Genomic DNA, 20,784 nt, shown 5'->3' with positions numbered 1-20,784 from the left:
ACAGTGGACACCTTTGAGTTAATGTGCAGTCTCTGTATTCACCATAAAACTCAGGCACTTAGGGGCGCCTGGGTGGCGCAGTCGGTTAAGCCTCCGACTTCAGCCAGGTCACGATCTCGCGGTAGGCGAGTTCGAGCCCCGCGTCGGGCTCTGGGCTGATGGCTCAGAGCCTGGAGCCTGTTTCCGATTCTGTGTCTCCCTCTCTCTCTGCCCCTCCCCCGTTCATGCTCTGTCTCTGTCTCAAAAATAAATAAATGTTAAAAAAAAAAATTTTTAAAAAAAAAGAAATTCCAAATTGAAGAAACCCCATTAGCTTTTAAGAAAAATCATGGAAATGAAAGGAGCATAAGGAAAGACAGAGAGTAGCAGATTCTGTAATTTTTATTACAAAAAAAAAAGTTCGAACTCTTTACATGCTATGACATTCAATGCCATGTAGAAGTTCATTGCAAGCAAACATTTTAAAAAATATACATACTGTATATATTTACATTCAAGTCTGAGTAGTTGGTGTCAAGGTGTAGTTCAGGTTCGAATCTTCACCCACCCTGTGGATTTGTTCAGCTACTAACTAAACAGCGATTGTATCTTCACTCAGGCACATGAAGAGGTAGAAACTGCTTTTTAAAGAAAAAAACAACAAAACTGGAGTGCAAATGTGACGATCATCTTTGAAGCAGCTTAGCTACATCAAGGAGGCCCTAACTAGCTTTGGTCATCTCAAGCTGAATACATGTAGCCCGCCCTTTAAATTAAAATCTGGAAAACTTTGGGTAGATGTTCTTCTGAGTACATCAGGGGTTGTCAGAGATCAGCAACTCTGCCACTGGGCACCCAAGAATTGCATATGACTAAGTTAGGCGACATAGCAGCAGGGCTGGGCTGGCAGCTGGGCACCTTTTCCCTGATAAGACACAAATAAAACACAAACGAGTGGCTTAAGAGACCTCAAATTGATATCTGTACACCTACAGCCTAGAACTCAGAAGCCGACTAGGATACTTCGTTTCCCAAGTGAAACCTCTATCCCAAACTGAGCTAGTAAGTCTAGGCAGGGGTGAGGTGACCTATGACTTCTGCAGGCCAAGGTTTCTCAGCCCCGAGACTAAAGCTCATGAGGGCTCTTGAGCCTGAGAAGGGCTCCCTGGGCTCTTGTCAGACTTGGTGGTGCTCGTTCCTGAGAGGGGGAGTTGGAGGGAAGCCACAGGGGTGGCTGAGGGGAGAAGCCCTTCTCGTTCTCTTTTCTTCTGTTTCATCCTGCGGTTCTGGAACCAGATTTTGACTTGCGTATCATTCAGCTGCAAGGAGTTGGCGATCTCGATGCGTCGGGCTCGAGTTAAGTACTTATTGAAATGAAACTCCTTCTCCAGTTCTGTCAGTTGCTTGGTGCTGAAATTCGTGCGGATCGCGCTGGAGGGGCTAGCGGCTCCATACTCGGCGAGTTTGCCTGCAACATAAAGACAGGGCATCGGTGGGGTGAGAGGACGCGGACATAGAACGCGGGCGAGCAGCGGGGCCGGTGAGAATCAAAATCACAGCTCAGCTCTCCTGGGTCTCTGGAGACGCAAGTTGTGCCAGAAGAAACGCCCCACGGAGAGCGCCTTCCCGAAATTTCCTCAATGCCTGGCACATTTTCGGAGCGTGTACTTGGGGCACGCTCAATGGAATGCGCCTACTTTAACAGCGCTGCGGGACGCATTTCCTTCCTAAGTCCTAAATCGCCGTCCAGAGGGGCAGCTGCAGCAACGCGCTCCCAGCACAATTCTGCGGAGGAGGCTCCGATCCCAACCCCAGTCGCGTCCGTCCAAGGCCCAGATACTTACTTTTCTTAGGGGCGTTCCTCTTCACTTTCATCCACTCGAAGGTGCTGAAGGCGGCGGGGAGGCCGGAGGCCGGCGACGCAGACTTGGGGTAGGCGCCAGGGGCCGGGGACGCGGTCTGGAAGGTCCCAGGGTGGCCGTCGGCTGGCTCCTTCAGACACGCCGGCAAGGGGCCGGGCTCGCCGAAGGCCGCGTAATCCACCTGGCCGCTGAGGAGAAACGAGCCACTGCCCGAGAAGACGGCTGAGGTGGCGTAGTGGACGTGCGCCCCGCCGTCGTCGGCCGACCGCCCAAGCGCGCACGGGAAGTCGTACGCCGGCCCCGGCCCCAGGAAGCCGTAGTCCGCGCCCCCTGCCGCGGCAGGTGCGGCGCCCGGCTCGTAGGCGCCCTCCAGGGTGCACGGCGCGTAGGAGGGCGCGGCCGAGGGCGGCGCGGGGGGTGGCGCGGGGGTGGCCGGGGGCAAAGGCGCAGGTCGGGCGGCGGCCAGGGGCAGGCAGCTGACGAAGGCGCCGTCGCCGCTGCCCAAGGGGAAAGCGGGCTGCAGGGCCACGGGCCGGGCGTCGGCGCGGCATAACTTGGGCGCGAAGCTGAGCGCGTCGCCACCACCCCCGCCGCTGCCGCACGACACGTACTCCAGGTAGGAGCTCATGGTTCCGGCCCACCCGCCTGAGCGGGGGCCCGAGCGCGGGGCCGGACAGGACCGCCGCGGGCTGCGCCGTTCCGCCTTTCCTCTCTACCCGAACTGCCTTCGCCGAGCCATGGCGAGCGGGCCGGAGGTAAATAGTGGCCTAATATAGCAGCGGGGGTGGCCACGTGGCGCTGGCCGGCCAATAGGCGCCTGCCCCGCACGGCCGGGGTCCCGACTGGCGCGCTGCTCCACGCGCCTGCCCCGCCGCCAACTTTGCCAAACCTGCGGGTGGCCGCCGTCCAGCGCCCTCAGGCCGCGGGGAGAGCGGGCGCGGCCCCGGGGCGGCGTGGAGAAGGGCGGGGCGAGAGCGCCGGACGCCTGCCCCCCGGGACGGGCACTGGACGAAGCGGGAGGAGAAAGGCAAGACTAGCCGCTCGAGTGAGGACGAGAGGATAGAGGGCGAGACGCTTGTTCTTCTGGATCGGTGGGTGGCTGATCCCTCGGGTGCGGATAGTGGGCACTGAGGTGGGGAAGGGGTTAAAAGGGAGCGTGGAGTTCGGCCCGTGGGCACTGTTCAGAGCCCTATGCGCTTTCGGTTTTCCTGGCACTGGTGTTACCCTTCCCCTAAACCTAGAGGACGTGTTTACTTTTCCCTCGCTTTCAGCCTGCCTCCGATTCACCGGACTGAATGTTGTGCCCTAGGCGCTGTGTACCTGGGGCGGCATCAGATCTTCACGTTTAGACTAGATTTTCACGTTACTTGGGCAGAGTCCCTTCAGTTTCCGCTCTTACCGTTTGTGGAGTCAAGGTGGGGGCGAGTGTTGGAGCGCCAGGTTTTGATTGGGACAAAAGATAAGGTTTCTGCCTTGCGGAGAAGTTTACCAGGCTTCCCCCATAACTGGGTTATCCAAATACAGCATCTGCGCTTGTGGTTGAACGCTCGTGCTCCTCTCCGGGAGGCTGGCTCCCGCACCCGGGCTGCGCACGCTCTGGCTGGGGCGCTTGGCTGGAGGGTGCAGAGGCTTCCCAGGGAGCCGTCAGATCTCAGAGGTTTGGACGGGCTTGTACCTTGAAGCAATTAAAGCTTCTGTTCCATCAGATAAGTGCTGCGTCGTCTCTTGCGAGTGAAATCTGAGGGCTCACAATGTTAATGGGCTCACGTCTTTCCCTTGATAATACGGTTTTGTTTACTGAGCGTGGAGAGACGGGAAATAAAAGTGCAACTGGCACAGGAAATGAAGACTAGAAAGGTTACAAAGACCGGCTTTACATGGACAAACTTTTCAACTTCCTTGAACATTTCTTTGGGGCTGCAGGAAAATAGCAAAACTATATAAATAAATGTTATTTACACCAGCAGTCATGAGAGAGGGTGGCTTCCTAAAACTGTGTGAATACGGTCTACTCTTGACTTATTCAAGTGCCCTTGAGAATTTGATCTATTATAGCCTCTTAGTTATGGTGACGGAGGTTTTATTATTGTTTCACTGATCCACTTGTCATGCAAGAGCGATTGAGCCCTTGCCTAAAATTCCACTCTGAGGAAGCCGGGAAAATAGGAGCCATCACAGTCCGGGGAGCCAGTTCCTTACAGGGATGTGAACCTGTGAATAAACAGAGCCACGCCAGAAGTCTAACCCTGGTGAGGCTGAAGTTGAGCCAAGGTGGGGAGGGGGGAGGTGGAGGGTACCCACCTAGGAGTGAGCACAGAGCTAATAGTTCTGGTGTTGCGGCACTGCTGGAGTTCTGGGATTTGGTTGGGAAATGGAATCCTGTGCTGAAGATGGCCCTTCAAACTTGATGTTGCTACTTCAGTCTTTTCCTTTAGCCAATCAGATGACAAAGGTCCTAAATAGTTCTTTGAAAGAGAAAAATAGAGTCTCTTTTCTAGCTCTCTGGACAGGGAATGGTAGAGCTCTTCGGACCTAGCTGAGACTTCATATGTAGAAACATTTTTTTGCTGTCCCCAACTCTGATGGCCATACAAAAATATCAGCGACCCAGATGCTGCTGAGTTCACATAACACCTCATGCACCCCTGGCTAGACTTTAAGAGCCAGTTTTTACCAGGATAGTGACCTAGCATGCACACCTCTGTCTAAATCAGTCTTTCTCTCGAAAGGTTTTCGGTTAATCACAACTCCTAGGCCCAGAAGCCCCAGCAGGTCAAGAAGGAAGATGGCCTTGTAAACCTCTCTGGAGAAGGCATCCTGCAGGCTGCAACTCAGGATGTAGGACAGAAAACTAAGCCTAATTGCCCGGCAGATCTGACCAAAACCTATCACACTAAGGGCCTTTGCTCTAAGGTTTCAGGGAAAACAGGCAGCCTAGGTGCCTTGGCAAACTTCATTGCAACAGAGACCAGGCTTCTGCTGCTAAGCACTTGGGGCAAAGGTTGGGTCCTTCCTGTCACAATTAAGCATTGACTTTGATCCACCCATGAGCTGTCTACACTGTTTCTCTGAAGCAAAATTTTGGAGATTGAACTTTCGCTCGTGGAAGAAAATGTCCTAAAAGAGAATGAGATTTTTTTCTTAAAATTGTATTGTTTTGTTTTCAGAACTATGAGTGAGAGTTGCCAGGAGGAGGGTGTTCAGTATTCATTCAGACCCAATTGCAGTTCAATGATCATTGCGTACAGAGAGCTACATTCTGTTCGTCCTTCTCTCTACTCCCTCTAACCTCTCAGGCTTTGGCATATCCTACACCTTGGGGCCAAGAGCTGCCATCTCAACTCCTGGACTGGTCCTTGACTTATATGGGAGCCGAGACTCTGGTCATCTCAGACTCAGATTCATCATTTCCCAAGGACCTACTGTGTAAGAACATTTTGTTAGGGGAGGTCTAGGCTGCACAAAAAAAGATACTCTCAAACCAAAGGAACAAGGGATTCATTTCTGGCACAGGTCTCAACTATGCTATAAATCTACTCCAGAAGAATGTGAATCTATAGTTCTCTAAGGAGAGATTGGAAGATGTTATTGGAGGAGCTATATGCAGAAAGATGTGAACATAGGATATTTTGAGTAACTTTAAAGTTTGTCTCCTAGATGTTCACAGAGTATGGGAGAAATGTCTTACTAATTTTATTGCTTGTTCAAGTCATGAATTCCCAAGGGTCACTTGCCCTGCCAGGTCCGGGTGCTGTGAGTTCTCAGCAGGAGGTGACAGCAGAGGGGCCTGATTGCCAGGTTGTGTTTGATGTAGGAATGCTTTGAAATCTCTCCCATACTGCTAACCAGGGCAGCCACCCTGAAACCCCACCCCCCATGACAACCTTTGTCTCTCATTCAAACAACAAACTTTTTTTTCTCCTGCAGACAGAAGACAGAAGTGAGGGAGGGTGACACTCTGGTCTTCTGTATGTTTACAGTTGTTCCTAAGAAGCCTCTTGCAACCCCTCTCCACGAGCCTCTTCATGTTACCCCTTGGAGACCCTTTGAGCACATGCAGACTCTTGGCTCCACAGCCCCAAAGGGTAGAAGGGCTCTTGCTTGTTGGGGTGAAAAGCCGGGGGGGGGGGGGTTCTGGGCTTTTCTTTCAAGCAAGATTTGTAGTTCTCTGCAGAAGCCTTCAGTCATCCCATGATGGAAGTGGGGGTGAAGGACAGGAATTCTAAACCTATCAGAAGCCTGATAACAGGACCCTCCTTGAGGAAAACAGTTTGGAGTGCTGTGCCTTTCCCTGCGAGCTTTGTGAATGAAAGGCTCATGGGTCAAGCCCTTGCCTGGCACACAGTAAACATACAAGAAATGTTTGTTGGACAGAAATAAAAATGGACAGAATGGTGTGTTTTTACCATGACTAATATCGGATAAAAGATATCTTTAGATAACGGCTCCCAAAACCAATTCATGTGGGTGGAAATCAGCATAGAAGCTTCTTTAAAAGTGCAGGTTCCTGAGCCCACCCAAGAGATTTTTATCTAGTATGCCTGACTCCAGTAGGAGTTGTGATAAGCCTCTTGAGTGATTCTCAAGCAGGGTTCTTGGGAACCATATTTTGAGAATTTCTGCCTCTCAGAAATTGGGGTGGGCAATGTGGGAAGAGAGGGGTAATTCGGTGGGAGGGGCCCTTGGCTAGCATCATGAGAGCTCATGGCTAGCGGGAACATTATACCTGAACAGTGCCCAGAAGCCTCTTGGGTGGTAGGGGCAGAGAATGTGAAATGGCTCTCACATTTTGGTTTGGCAGCCTAAGTCTAGCTGGGGTGAAGTTTTATAAAATATCCTTAAGTAGTAGTCAGTAGAACTTTCCCAAGTTTTGCTGATAAAATAGTGCTTTGCAGAGACCTGGCTTCCGCTCCTTGTCACCTTCCTAACTTGGCTTTAGGGATGCCAGTAAGGTAGGAAGTGAAAGGCGTTTGTCTCTCCCAGTCTCTTTAGAGAAAATGTAGAGTAGTTCTGAGGTAATGGAAAGAAGGAAGGAGGAGTAGGAATAGGAGTCTCAAGAGGGCGGAGCCAACTCTTCTTTCCTTCCACCTCTCCCAAATTGTCTGGAATGAACATCTGAGCTCCGGGGAGCCAGAGGGAATGAAATGTCCCTTGGCCTAAGCTGTAACTCTTCCTTTGATTAAAGATCAAGATGTCATAAAATGTCAGTGCAAGAAGGCCCCTTAGAGATGAGTGACATTGAACCCCTCATTTCAGAGAGGAAGTAACTTTACTCAGTGGTTAAGAGACAAAACTATCGGGGTACCTGGGTGGCTCAGTCGGCTGGGCATCCGACTTTGGCTCAGGACATGATCTTGCAGTCTGTGAGTTCAAGCCCCGCATCGGTCTCTGTGCTGACAGCTCAGAGCCTGAAGCCTGCTTTGGATTCTGTCTCCCTTGCTCTCTGCCCCTCCCCCACTCCTGCTCTGTCTCTCTCTCTCTCTCTCTCTCTCAAAAATAAATAAACATTAAAAAAAAAAAAAAAAAGACAAAACTACCCCGCAAAAAATGAGGGAACTAACTTGGGTCTCCCGACTGTCTACAGTCTGCTGCCTGTCCACAGTGTACGAAGAGGAAAGAGTAAGACAGCCCCTCCTTTGCACCGTGGCAGGGTCAATGCTGAGCAAGCAGAGCAGTGTTGAAGGAGACACCCTTGTTTCTGGGAGGCCACACAGGCAGTGTGACTGCCTGGGAGGCTTGCTGGCCTCCCTTTGCAATTTGCTGAACTGGTGCTCCAGACTTCTGAGGCCCAACCTTGAGCTACTCCTAGAGAAGGCCGAGATGGATCTGGGTCCCCACCCCCTCCACCACGCAAGGGTTAAGGATCCCCTCATTTCCTGCTGAGCTTGACCCCTGGGGGATCAAAACCAGAGGTGTCTTTCCATTAATGTAACTGGATAGTACAGATTTAGGACCGTGTGAACACAGGTATACCCAGGTCGGTTACACTTGTACTAATCTTTTTCTCCTTTATTTTGTAAATAGGGTATACATTGAAATTTACATGGTTCAAGATTCAAAGGGTACACAGTGGTATGCAGTGAGCATCTTTCTCCCATCACCTAGTTCTCCTTCAACATAGGCACCAGTTAAGAGTTTCTTACATGTCTTTCTCTTACGTTTCTATCTATAAATCCCCCCACATTTTTTGTTTTTTGTTTTTTGGTTTTTTTGCTTAAATGATGGTGTACCAGACACACTCTCTTGCACCATGTTTTTTCCCCTGTTGTATCTTGAAGATCATTTCCTATAAATGCATACAGAACTTCCTGGCTTATTTTTACAACTTCATGCTGTACTGCTGTACACACCTACCACAATTTATTTAACTAATCCCCTATTAATGGATATTTCACTTATTATTCATTGTTTTCCCATTACAAACACATGTTCAAGTTTTTAACCTATTAGAAAAATCCCCAGACATGGAATTACTTAGTCAAAAGTATGTGCACTGGCAATCTTGACGCAGATTGCCATATTGCTCTCCTTAGATGTGAATCACTTTATGCTTCTGCCAGCAACATATGAGAATTCCTGTTACCTCATACCCTTGCCAAGTCAGTGGGATAGTAAAAGTTTTTATTTTTGTCAGTCTGATAAAGAATAATACCTTTTACTTATCCTTATAGCATCTCCAAAAATGCCATTCTTTTTTATCTTGTTTGATCCTTTCATAATTCTAGTTTACAAATAGTAATGGCGACACAGAAAAGATAAACTGTTGGTCATTATCCCACCCAATGTAAATGGCCAAGGTCAGACGTTCAGCACTCTTTCCTGTACTGCCCTGTGCCCCGAGGAAGCCTAAGGAGATTCAGAGAGAGTGGGTGGCTTCAAGCATTCCCTGAAAGACACATGATATAAAAAAGCTTTCCAACATCTGCTAAGAGGCCTCCTCCTTAGTGGTCTGATACCAAGACCACATTTCTGCATGTGTCCCTGGAGAGTACCCTCCGGAAGCAGAGGAGCTCTAATTAGCAATATGATCTGACCTAGTCCTAAGCATTAGCCTGTATTCAATATCTGGGAAGCAGTAGGTGTTGTTTTTAATTTTCCTGAGACTTATTTCTCACTGGACATCCAGGATCTAAGTTATTGATCAGCATGGTGTGGGTAAGAGGATGTTTTCCCTCGGTTTTAGCTTTGCCTGTGATTCTCATTTAGACCTGGTGAAGATACCTGGTGAAGATAACACACACACACACACACACACACACACACACACTCACACACACACACACGCAACTTTACTGATAAACTTATGAGGTAGATATCTATTGACTGTTTCACTGAAGATGAAACTGAAGGCCAGAAAGATTAAGTGTATTGTTTAGGGTCATACAATGTATCAGCAAAACAGAAAATACAGTGTAGACCTAAAACAGAAGTCCTTAGTTTCCCCCTGCAAAATCTTCTTTTTCCCCTTCCTGTGTTCATTTTGGTGAATGACCTGGCTACCCAATCAGGGCCTCTAAATAGAAGCCTAGGGATTAACATCCATAACTCCTCTTTCACTTGTCCAACTGTCAGCAAGTCCTGTGAATTTGTCCTCCTAAATGTCTTCCCTCTTCATCCTCGTTACCTTAGTTCCTCCCTAGGCTGGATTATTGCAGCAGCTTCCCCTTCTTCTTTCCTTCTTGCCTCCTATCCCTCCTCCAGTCAGACACAGCATCCCTCCCAAAGAGCAAGCTTTCCAAATAGATAACGTCATGTCCCAGTTTAAAAACTTCAGTGGCTTCTCACTGCCTGCAGATTAATTCCAGACTCCTTTCCACGGACCTCATACAACCTCTTTTGCCAGCCAGATGCTCTACTCCAAACTCTCTTTGTTCCAGGTCTAGACCTTGTTCTTTCTTCCCTCCCTGCTTGCGTGTGCTGCTCTTTCCACCGAGTATGTCCCTCCTTCCTAGACGTAAAAAGCTCATACTTCAGGAATCAAAATTCACCTCCTCTGAGAAGCCTTTTCTGACACTACACTTGTGCCAGTGGCTCCTTCTCTTTATTCCAGGAACCTTTAGGCCATACTTCTGTTCTAGCATCTGTCACAGTTTTAGGATTCTTTTTCTTCCCCAGTAGATCAAAAGGCATACACTATTAGTGACCCGTTTTTAGATCTCAGAGCCCAGCACAGTGCACACAGGAGCTGTTCAGCAGGTATTGCTGAAAGGCAAGGAGAGAGAGAGAGACTCTGACCCAAGGACAAGAGGACCAGTATTGTAATTGCTTAAAGAATTCAGGACACTGTGCAAGACTTAATGCTACAGCTTCTATCTATCTAAAGTAAAATGATAGTAGAACATCTCTCCAAAGCAAGTTAATTTCCACCTGAGAGGATGCGGAGAGAGAAGACAGGGAGGGAGGAGCTGGGATTTTGTCTTTCAGGGGCTCTTTCCTATAGGCTAAGGCAACAACTTTTAACTAACGTCAGAAATTTCTCAGCTGATGTCACTCAAAAAGAGGGTAAAAGAGGGGGTAGCCTGAAACTTTCTTAGAACTTCCTGAGGACTACAAGCACCACCATAAGAACGCTTCACCACCCACTTTACCCATGACCTCCAGCTGCAAACAGCTCTAATGCTAATGACCTCCTTCTCTCTCCCTCCACCAACGCTCACAGTTTTCAGTCTATCCCTTTCTGGTATTTCTAAAATGAACCCCAAAAGAGCTGAAGTAAAAATACTCCAGTCCTTCCTTCACACTTGAAAAGAGAGGAGAGGCATATCATTATGGTTGGCATTTTACGTGTATTTTTATTGTTCTTTTTTATATGGCATTCAGGTTTAGTTCGAAGTTTAACAGGGATACCCTTGCTTCCTTCCAAATAAATGACTCCTGCAGGTAAAAAAGAGAACTAAACTAGCTCCGCCCCATCCCTGAATTCTAGTCCCCTGGGAATCTTTTTTTTTTTTAAGACTCTTACATAGTGTCTGCAAAACCTGGGATTTTCCTCTTCCCTTTCTAGGGGTACAGCTGCGCTAAGGGTGTGACGGGGGGCGGGGAGCAGGAGGGGGCGCAGGGTATACAGTCTCCGTGAGTCTGGGGCGGGCGCGGGGGCCGCCCCTTAGGAGAGCCGTGGGCTGCAAGGGGTCCAGAGGCGGGGCCGGCAGGCGGCCGGGAGGACCGAGAGTGGGGGGGGGGGGGGGTGTCCGGCCTTCGCCGCAGAGCGTGGGGCAGCGGGTCGCGCCCTCCGTGAGCGCTCACCCCGGGTGCCTGTGTCTCCTCTGCTTGCGGTTTCTGGTCGGCTCCCAGCTGGCCCAGACTTGCTCTGAAGTAGGAGGAACCGCTGTCGAGTGAAAAGTGCACACCGGGTGATTGATGAATTCTTAATAGGACTAACCTCTCCCGCCACCACCCCCCCCCCCGACCCTCGACACACACTGAGAAATCCTTCACCCAAGCCCCCCCCCCCCGCCCCACCCCTCCCCAGGCCTCGTCGCCGGCGAGAGGGGACGCGGCCGCCAGCCGGTTGGGTGATTAACTCACCGTTTGTCTTTCGGAAAGTGTGCCAGGTGGATTGAGGCAGCCTGGCCGCTCCGGCTCTCTGCTGACTGCGCCCGGCTGCAGGCCGGAGAGCGCGGAACGAGCGCGCGCGTCACATGGTGGCGCGGCCGGGAGCCGGCCTTTGTGCCGCGCGACCGCCCGGCCGCCCCGGGGAGGCGGCGGCTATTGTTCCCCGCGGGGGAGGGAGGTGCTCAGACTCGGGGTCCACGCCAGCCTCCTCCCCAGAGTGTCCCCACATCTGAGGACGGGTGGGGGCTTCCTTTGTGTGTTTTGGGCCTGCGACGGGAATGGCGCGCCGTTGCCGCCCCAAGGGGCCGCAGAAGGGGCCGAGAGGTTGGTGCCAGCGCTGTCGCTACTTCGAGCTCGGCCCAACCGACCGACCCAGTTTCCCGCTCTGCCCTTGCGAAAGAGACGGGGAGGGATGTGGTATTTGTAGGGCAAGCGCTTGGAACAATAGAGCCATCAAAAGGCCTTCTCCCTGGTCTCCTCCCAAGGCAGCTAGGCTCTTCTCCCCTCTTTCGGAAAGGCCGTGGCCCAACAGGTCCTCTTGGCCTGATTTTTAGGCCTGCTTTCCCAGTAAAAACACTTCATCTGTTCTCCACGAATCCTAATTTAAAGTCTCCTCCTTGGACTCTTACTGATGTAAACATCCCATTTTCATTATTTTCCAGATATTATTCTTCCATAAATTGATCCAGACTAGCCATAGGAACCAGTCAAGATATTTTGCCACAGGATCTAGGACAAGAGGATTTACCTACTGTTGCCCACCTTGCAAATCTCCTAGGGACCTTTCACCTGCTTCTGCTACTGCAAGTGATTGGACATCCATTTACATTTCCTCTTCTTCATGTGTGGAAGGAAACTTTTGTTCACTGTGCTTCAGGCTGCCCCTGGCCTGAAAGTGGGTCCTTGAATTCCCCTTGTACCATTCCAACTTGCCAAGGTGGTTATGAGACCTGAGGGAGGTGTTTAGGCGTGGACTTGGGGCCAGGTGTGTAAATCCATTTGGTACCAACTTTGGGCCCCAAGGATAAGGGCGTGTGTAGCTGCACCAGAAGAGAGGGGAACAGTGAAAACTAAAATTTCACCCTCTGTGATGATCTTCACCACCACCAGTACCAACAATGCTGTAAGTACAGAGGATTCACCTACCCAGTCGTTTTTCCTCTCCATCCGGGCCCTCTGCAAGAGTGAGCCAGTGCTCAGAGATGGTGGAGGGTATGGCTGGTGACTCAGTCTCAACTGTGTCTCAACTGTGTCCAAAGTGTCTAGGGAGGAGTCTGCTCACCGGTTGCTATATCCCCTCTGGGAAGGCACAGCGCCCTAAAGTGGTGAGGCTGTAGGCCTGTGGGAACTGGGGCCTCCTGCCCCTCTTTTTATTTTTAGTTAATACTCACAAACTTCTCTTCATCCCCCCCCCCTTTTTTTTCCCTTACAGTTTCTGAAAGAAGGACCGAAGTAACACCAAGAACTCCCAGATGAAGAGGACCTTCCTGGATCTGTAACTGGGATTAACCAGTTCTTTACTGGGAGAGAAAGTTTCAACTAATCCTCAGGATAAAAGCAAACAGGCCTGTGACTGTCCCTTGAACACTGACAGTGTAAACAAGCTTCTGGCTCCTCCAGGTCAAGCAGAGGAACACTTTTCATTAGAATGTTGGGTTTCTTCTTTGTTATTCAAACATACACCCACACACATCCCCTTGTCCCTCCCTAATGAACAAACCTCAACAGATGGAGAGCCTAGGCTCCCAAGACTTATGACTGAGAAGATGCACTTCACTCAAGGCTGGGTTGGCTTGTACAGAATGGGGGAGAGAGAAGAAATGGGAAGCTAGTATAGGTAATTACTGTGTTTTAATACTCCTTACAGATAGAAATCCGAAAAATCCTGTTCCGCAAGGTTAGCAGCCTCTGGGGCCTGGGAAACCGATTTGGCTGATGTGTCTGTGATAGGGACTAGGCTTGGGGCTGCACCAGGGGGAAAGTACTCACTCTATATTCTATCATTCTCTCTCATTTGAAAGCCTGTACAAAGAAATGGTACAAATGGATGGTTAACTTAATGATTCCATCAGAGGTGGATTTTTCTCTGTCAGGACCCAGGATGAGGCTGAGGTCTGAAAGCCAGGAGGCAGAACATTTACTGAATCGCCCTTTCTTACCGCCTTTCCAGGGGCCAGGACTGCTCTTCAGACCTTTCCTCTGCCACGTCCCCGTACCCCTGGCTAGCCCAGTTGGGGCTTCTTACCCCACTCCTGGCTGGGCCTGAGTTTCTCCTGGTAGCCACGGCAAGGTCTCCTTATGGCTAAATCTTTTCCCACTCCCACCTCCCATTCTACTGCGGGCCATTTTTGCAGCCTCCTCTCTACCCAGCTTTCATTAACATTTGATTGCCTGGACAGAACAACCAGGGGCTCCCAAACCGCTGCCACCCCCATCCATGGACCCTTTCTTCAGGCCTCAGGATGATCCCCCACAACCTCGCTGATCCCTCCCCTCCCCCAGCGCTCCCCGCCGCCTCTATAGGGAAAAAAAAAAAAAAAGCCGAGCTGGTCAAGGCCTGAGCCAGAGAGCCACGTCCTCCTCTGGAGCAGCAAAGGGGGTAAACCTCCCAGAGACCAATGCCCAAAGCGAGGCCCGGCCCTTCCCCACCTCCAGGCGTAGGCCCAACAGTGCCATTGTGAGGCCTTTCCCGACGCGGAGCCCTTGGGGAAGCTGCGCACACAAAGGCGCAGCCGCTCCTGGAAGCCCGGCTTGCTCGGCGCCCTCAACCTATCGCCGGACAGTCGAGGCCTTGTGCGCTCCCCCATTGTACCCCACGCGGCCGTCTCGGGCAAAAGTCACGGGCCGGGGTGGAGGTTTCCTTCTCCTGCCAGCTTGCCCCTTCCCGCTCCAGGTCACACACTCCCCCCCCCAACTTCCCCGGGAAGGAGAGGCCTGGGCCCAGAGCGCCATTGCCCAGCCGGTGCTCCCCTCCCCCACGCTCTTCTTTCTGCTTTCCCGAGGCCCGGGAGGGAGGAGGCGGGCGCCTCCGCCGATAGAGCAGCTATTGTGACCTTCCCTCGCCGAGCGGGAACCCAACCGAGTGTACCGCTGGCGGGGGAGGAGGCGACTGTATGCGCAGACCTCGGGGTGCAGAGGGGGGTGGTACTGGGAAATAAATAAAGGTTTGCAACCTTGGGCAGTTGGGCCTTCAGAGGGCGTTTGGTTGTGTTTAGACTCCGGTGCTTCCTAACACTAATTGCGGGCTCAAAAGGAGCAGAATTTATGGCGAAGGCCAAGGCGGCTTGTTTATAATTTATGAAGTTTTAAATGGCTGTGCTGCAGGCCCTCCTCTCGCCCTGGCCGGCGGCCGCGCGGGAAGCGCCTCCCCAGACTCGCCACCGCGCCCTCCTCCCCGCGCCTGGAGCGGCGGAGTGTGCCCATCACATGACACGCCGAGGGCAGGAAAGAATCCAAGCCATTCTAGGAAGCCTCGAGGAAACCTGTCACCAAAGGTGAGAGAAAGTCAATTTGTCCCAAGCGAACTCCCCCACCCCGTTAGAGAGGGGTGCCTCCGGGTAACTGCCCGGAGAGGGAGCCCCCGACCCCGCACCTCTCTGGACCATCAGTGTGAGAGGAAGCTGATGTCAGCCGGCCTAGACACCGTTTAAAGTCTAATCCATGAGACCTAAGCCGCAGATGACACTTGGGGCCTTGCAGACACCCGCAGACTCAGCAGATACTCCTGCGGTAACACACCGCGCTGGAAAACGCCTGGAGCCATAATGCATTATGTATTTTTATTATTATTTATGGTAGGAAGAGGAGATGAGGGAAAACCGGGCTGAATCTAAACAGCCTGATAATTCATCTATTTAATATTTAGCCAGTTAAGAAAGGTTGTTGTAATCCCTGCAAGGCAGCAAGCTCTTCTTTGACTTCCCTAATAGCTTAAAAAATAATTTCTTACAAGACAATTAGAAATTCTGCCTATGGATGCAAGTTTCATAGAAAACAATTTTAAACCTTGCAAATGGGTAAAATATCCCTTCAGTTGAAGTCATTTATTCTGTTGATACACTTGTACAACATGTATACTCTAAACCTGCTCAGATAAAGTTAAATTTTGCAAAAGGATAATCCCTACCACCCCCGATCTAACATGCCATTTTAAAAACAAAGGAACAAGGGAACTAGATATTATTTGAGCTATCATTATTTAGCGAAACACAAACATCCAAATAGAAACGATTGTTGTTCCACCAGAAGATTAGAAGTTAAATTATTTCCACACAATGGGAATTTCACCTCATGTCACGGGGGGGATGTAGTAGGAGCTGTATTATTTGTCAAACCGAATAGAGATGCGTGGGCTGACTTTGCTGAAATACAAAAGACTTGAACCTTATCTGAAGGCGCTTTCCAAGTGTCTCCTCCTAGAGAAGCGGGTGGACATTGTCCACCCCTAGCCGAAGCCAGGCTAATATTTACAAAGTGGATATAAATCCTTGAAGACATTTTTGCCCGTGTTGTACAAAGAAACCGGAATAAACAAGGTGTTTATACTTGTTGTGTTCCATTAATTAAACTTTTATTACTTTACATCGTGGGGAACCTTTGTTTACTTGAGAGATGAACCACCAACCATCATAAAGGAAAAAGTCCTGACAGCATTTCCCAGAGAAAAAGCTTAGGTGCGTGTCTCCAAATGATCGTTTCTTTTTGTGCACCTTAGCTTTTTCAGAGCTCAGTTCTTCTTATAACTTCTCTTGTGTCTTTTCTTTGATTGTCAGTTTTCTTTCAAAGTTTATTTTTTATTAGCGCAGAAACGTGAGAGCTGGCCTCCCCAGTGTAAATGCAACCTTAAAAAGTCGATTTATGTCTAAAAAGAAGGTGGTGGAAATAGCATAGCAGGCACAGCACAAAGCCCTACCCAGATTATCCGCCCCCCCCCCTCCCCGGGGCATTTCTGGGTTTGCATCCTCAGATTTCCACCCCCCACCAATGTCAATAGCTGCAATGTACTCAAGTATCCCCAGAACCAATTCCTATACCAGATTCCAAATAAATGAAAAATAGATATATCAAAGAGCCTATTCGGGGGCCTTCTGCTGGGATTGTGCAAAAGATAAAAGGCAGAGCAATCTACTTCCAAGTGTGCTTGATTAACACAGATACACTTCCGACTGAGAAATTTTTTTTATTCTAAATATTTGTTCAAATAGTACCAGACAATTTGAAATCAATAAACTGTGTCGAGTGGTGAGGGCTGCGGCTGTTGAGAAATGAGTAACGGGTGTCGTGCCACGCCACGGGGCCGCCTGACTCTATACCCATGAAGGACAATTTGCGGTCTTAATCCTTTACAACTACAAACACCAGCCACGGTTACAACTGTTCAAAACTACTCTCTCAACTAGTTCAGAGCAAGGGGACTAAAGAGGTGAGACGTGGCCCCCGCGGCCTGGGAGCGCGTTCCTAAGCTCGGCTGGAGAATTCTACAAATATACACATAAATACATTAAGACGAGGATAAATAATCAGGGAAACGAAATGACTCGCTTCAAATAATAAATACGGTCGTTGAGTCCGATGCAATCCTTACGGGACGGGAAGGAGCATATAAATTAAGGTCTCCGCAACTAAGCTAGACGCGGGCCAGGCCCGGGGCTGTCCGGGCTCTGGTCCCTCTGCAGAGCGCGCCGCCGGTGGATCTCAGACTTACCTTCGGGACACCATTACCAGATTAGAGTCCCTCGGTCCGCAGTATATGGCACTGTCAGGGTTACAGAGGACAATCCTTGCGGCTGATTTATGGCGAGTCACCCAAAGGAGGGAGCTCCTGGAGGGGAGGCCCAGTCGCCTGCGCCTCGGCCGCTGTTGGCCCGAGACCCAGGAGGCGGCAACCGGGCCAGAGCGAGGGGGGGGGGGGGTGTCACAGAGCTGCCCCGCGGGCCCCGCCCGCCACCCCCGCCACCAAAGCAAGAGAGGTAATTGCGCCGCGAGTTCGGGCCGGTGGCGGCCGCTACAGATGCGTCAGTTTGGGGGCCTCGGGCAGGCGTCCCTGAGACGAATGGTGGGCCGAGAGATCTGTGTAGGTGGGATGAGGGTCGCACGGTCCATGGTGGTGGTTGCCGGGAATCTGCGCGGCGCAGCTGTAGTCCACGCTGGCCGAAGACGGATGCGAGAGGTGGCCCAGGTTGAAGACGGGCCCGGACGCGGGCGCCATGGAGTCGACGAAATTGCCCCCCACGTACACCGGGCTGCCCTGCAGGTTGGCGCTGGCGAAGCCGCCGCCGTTGCTGGCCATGGGGTGGGGCTCGAACTCCGGCGCCGCGTAGCGCTTCTGCTGTGGCAGGCAGCTGCTGAGCGGCGCCGTGTAGGCGGCCAGGCCGTACATGTTGGGCTGAGATTTGGCGAAGGCGGGCGGCGAGGGCGCGTCGTAGGCCAGGCCGGGCACGGGCGGCAGCTGGCCCGAGTAGGCCACGTGGCCGGCGGCGCTGCCCAGAGGCGGGCTGCGCTCCGGGGACTGACCGGCTGGCGAGTGCAGGATGCCCTTGGCCTTCTGGTCCTTCTTGTACTTCATGCGCCGGTTCTGGAACCAGATCTTGATCTGGCGCTCGGTGAGGTTCAGCAGGTTGGCCATCTCCACGCGCCGTGGCCGGCACAAGTAGCGGTTGAAGTGGAATTCCTTCTCCAACTCCACCAGCTGCGCACTCGTGTAGGCCGTGCGCACCCGCTTGGACGCTGGGCCCGGCGGGCTCTTATCCTCGCAGCTCTCTCCTGGGCAGGAAGGGAGACAGAGGGGACGCTGGGCGGGAGCGGGGGATGGGGAGGACATCCAGGGCCAAAGCGGGGTGCTTCCCTGGATCCCTCCTCTTCCTCCCCCTCTCCTCCCACCTTAATGCTGGCTGGAATGAGGGAGGGGCGTCTGAGACGTAAGATTCCAATCGGGACTTCACAGACCCCAGCCATACCTATGAGTTGCACCTGAACTCCAGCCCCCCCACCCCCCCCTGCCACACACACACACACATACATACACACACACACACACACACACACACACACATCTGCCTTCTGAGGTCCGATTCACTCTGCCACCCCCTCCCCTTCAGCCTAGTCCATCATCCTGTCCCTAAGGCTAAGGCTGTGTTGGAGTTTAATGAGAAACTAGTAGCAGCTGGTAGGGCCTACCCCCTCTTCCAACCCCCATTAAAGAAGGAACAGACTTCTCTGAATACTCTTCCCAGCCTCTGCCGGGCTGGGGGAGGAAGGCAGCCCCAGCTTGCCTTGCTTAGGGGCTGGCTCCTGGGCAAGGCACCCCAGGAAGCATGGAATGAGGGTAGAGATCATGGCACCTCACCCCAGCTCAGCTGCACCCAAACCCAGGGAAGTGATAAGCCATAAAAATACTTCTCCAGAGTTTCAGGGGCTCCAAGACCAGCCTGGGTGCATTCTGAGTATTGCAGTGCTAGGAGCAGCAGTCTGAACACTGGTTTCCAGTACCCCTGCCACCTCTCCGCAGCTTGTCCACTCCCTCCTTGGTTACACAAATGGATTTCTCCTGGGAGGGAGGGGCCTGGACTTGCAGCTGGGAGGGAGGGGCAGGAGAAGGAGCTTACCGGCTGGAAGGCACTTTCCCCCAAGAGCAGCAGCCCCAGAGAGTTGCAGGCAAACCAGAGATTTGATAACAAGGTAGTTACATCCCATGCCTCAAACTGGCCCTGGACCTGGAAGCATATTCATCTATCTGAAGATAAACTGCATCAAACGACACGAGGCCAGAAAATTTTAGGGACCAGGCAGGCTGAACAGAGAGAGGCAGTAGGCCTCAGAGCTCCTGGCCCTGCCCATCTTCTTCTGCCCACCCTGAATAGACCCACAGAAGATCTTCCCAACTCTGGGGTCTCCCTTTTCAGGGAGAGAAATCCAAGGCTGCTCCTGTTTTAGAGCATATCCCCTTCCCTTAAGATATGCCCCTCCCCATTATGGATTTGCTGGGATGGGGAGAACTGGGCTGGCGTGGACCAAGTAGAGTCTGGTTGTCTTGCAGGCTCCGGTTGGATTCGAGTGCCCCATTCTGTGGTTTTGTGATCTTGCACAACTGTCTAACCCTTTATCTGTAAAATGGGGCTATACCTACCTCAAACGGTTCTTTGGAAAATTAGATAGTGCTTGTAAAGCGCTTACCATGGTTCTTAACATAGCCCTTCACAGACTTTAGTTCTTATTAATTTAAGGGAACGGGATTCGTGTGATGTAAGATACCTAAAAACCCAGGCTTGGGGAATCACAAGTTTCGAAGAGCTATTGGATGGTAGAAGGAGCCAAGTTATGACCAGCCACCCAGGAAAACAAATGTTAAGTCAATATATGGAAGAGCTATCTATTAATAACTATGGGACTTGTCCAGCAATGGCACCAACAGCCCGGAATGGAACACCCTGTCACTGTAAGGGCATGGGTCCAATCAGGGACACTAAAAAGAAAGGACATTTCTGCATGAGTAGGAATTTAGACATGTGGCCTCCAAAGTTGTGCTTCTAGCCCCCAGTCTCTTGATTCCTAGATGAGCCTGAGCTAGCCTCTGGGGCTCAGTGCGGGGGGGGGGGGGTGGAGGAGACTTAGCCCAGGATGAGCCCCCTCAGAGAGCTACCTGCAGCGGCACAGCCGTTCTTCTGCTTGGAGTTCTGTCGGGACTCTTTCATCCAGGGGAAGATCTGCTTGCTGATGGTGGCTGAAGAGCCAGAAGCATTGGGCCCACCCTTGGCCTTCTTGGCAGGTGCTCCACCTCCGGGATTGGTGGGCGAGGATGGGGGCAGGGTTGGTGGCGGAGGAGGGGGTTGTGGTGGCTGCTGCTCTGAGTTCAGGCCGGGAGGCTGGCTGCCACCCCCCCCACCCTGGCTGTTCCCAGTGCCAGGACGCATACAGCTGCCGTTAAGTTCAGCTCCTTTGTGGGCTGGGGCTCTCAGAGGTGCGGAACTCTGGATGGAACAGGCGGAGCCCGTGTAATCAGTGTCCAGGGAGTTGGCAGCGGCAGGGGGTGGGTAAGGCTGATGGGGAGTGCCGTAGCCATAAGTGTCGGTGGCTTTGCTGTAGCCGTAGCCTCCGAAGAGTCCTGGGTTTTCATAGTAAGCAGCCTTCTGCATCGTGCACTCAGGAAGTTCCAGGGTCTGTTGACCCTGCTCAAATAACATTGACCACCACTGTCTCCTTCACCACCACCTCCACTGTCTGCCGAATCCCGAGAGGGCTGGGGTAGCCGCAGGCACCAGGTGACCTGTGGAGAAGAAAAGCGAAAGGCCCCAGAGAGACTGTAACTGACAGGGCAGTCGATGTATAAGGACTAGCTAGCCCAGGCTCTCTGCTGCCCACCCAGTTCAGAGTGGAAGGAGCTGAGATTTTATGA

At 51.7% G+C, this 20,784-nt stretch overlaps 2 protein-coding genes and 2 long non-coding RNA genes across 5 annotated transcripts; 1 reads left to right on the top strand and 3 right to left on the bottom strand.

Annotated features, from left to right (window-relative positions):
- Positions 1 to 363: 363 nt before the first annotated feature.
- HOXD1 (homeobox D1) lies at positions 364 to 2,586 on the bottom strand. The gene is made up of 2 exons (XM_043577117.1): positions 1,824 to 2,586; positions 364 to 1,447 (listed from the first exon to the last, which is right to left on the bottom strand). The coding sequence occupies exons 1-2, from the start codon at positions 2,467 to 2,469 to the stop codon at positions 1,113 to 1,115; spliced, it is 981 nt and encodes a 326-aa protein (XP_043433052.1). The 5' UTR covers positions 2,470 to 2,586; the 3' UTR covers positions 364 to 1,112.
- Positions 2,587 to 2,662: 76 nt separating this feature from the next.
- LOC122481494 lies at positions 2,663 to 13,917 on the top strand. 2 transcript variants are annotated; one of them, XR_006296864.1, is made up of 3 exons: positions 2,663 to 2,886; positions 12,056 to 12,516; positions 12,826 to 13,917. It is a non-coding gene; the product is annotated as an uncharacterized LOC122481494 (long non-coding RNA). The 2 variants fall into 2 exon arrangements; XR_006296863.1 differs by having other exon boundaries at positions 2,663 to 2,932.
- LOC122481495 lies at positions 10,084 to 12,048 on the bottom strand. The gene is made up of 2 exons (XR_006296865.1): positions 11,367 to 12,048; positions 10,084 to 11,166 (listed from the first exon to the last, which is right to left on the bottom strand). It is a non-coding gene; the product is annotated as an uncharacterized LOC122481495 (long non-coding RNA).
- A 2,635-nt stretch (positions 13,918 to 16,552) lies between the features above and the next one.
- On the bottom strand, positions 16,553 to 20,643 carry HOXD3 (homeobox D3). The gene is made up of 2 exons (XM_043577115.1): positions 20,032 to 20,643; positions 16,553 to 18,155 (listed from the first exon to the last, which is right to left on the bottom strand). The coding sequence occupies exons 1-2, from the start codon at positions 20,570 to 20,572 to the stop codon at positions 17,398 to 17,400; spliced, it is 1,299 nt and encodes a 432-aa protein (XP_043433050.1). The 5' UTR covers positions 20,573 to 20,643; the 3' UTR covers positions 16,553 to 17,397.
- Between the last annotated feature and the right edge of the window lie 141 nt (positions 20,644 to 20,784).

Source organism: Prionailurus bengalensis, chromosome C1 (assembly GCF_016509475.1).
Source record: "Prionailurus bengalensis isolate Pbe53 chromosome C1, Fcat_Pben_1.1_paternal_pri, whole genome shotgun sequence".
NCBI classification, from domain to species: domain Eukaryota; kingdom Metazoa; phylum Chordata; class Mammalia; order Carnivora; family Felidae; genus Prionailurus; species Prionailurus bengalensis.
The sequence above is the reverse complement of the archived record's forward strand: the minus strand, read 5'-3'. Positions and strand labels throughout refer to the sequence as shown.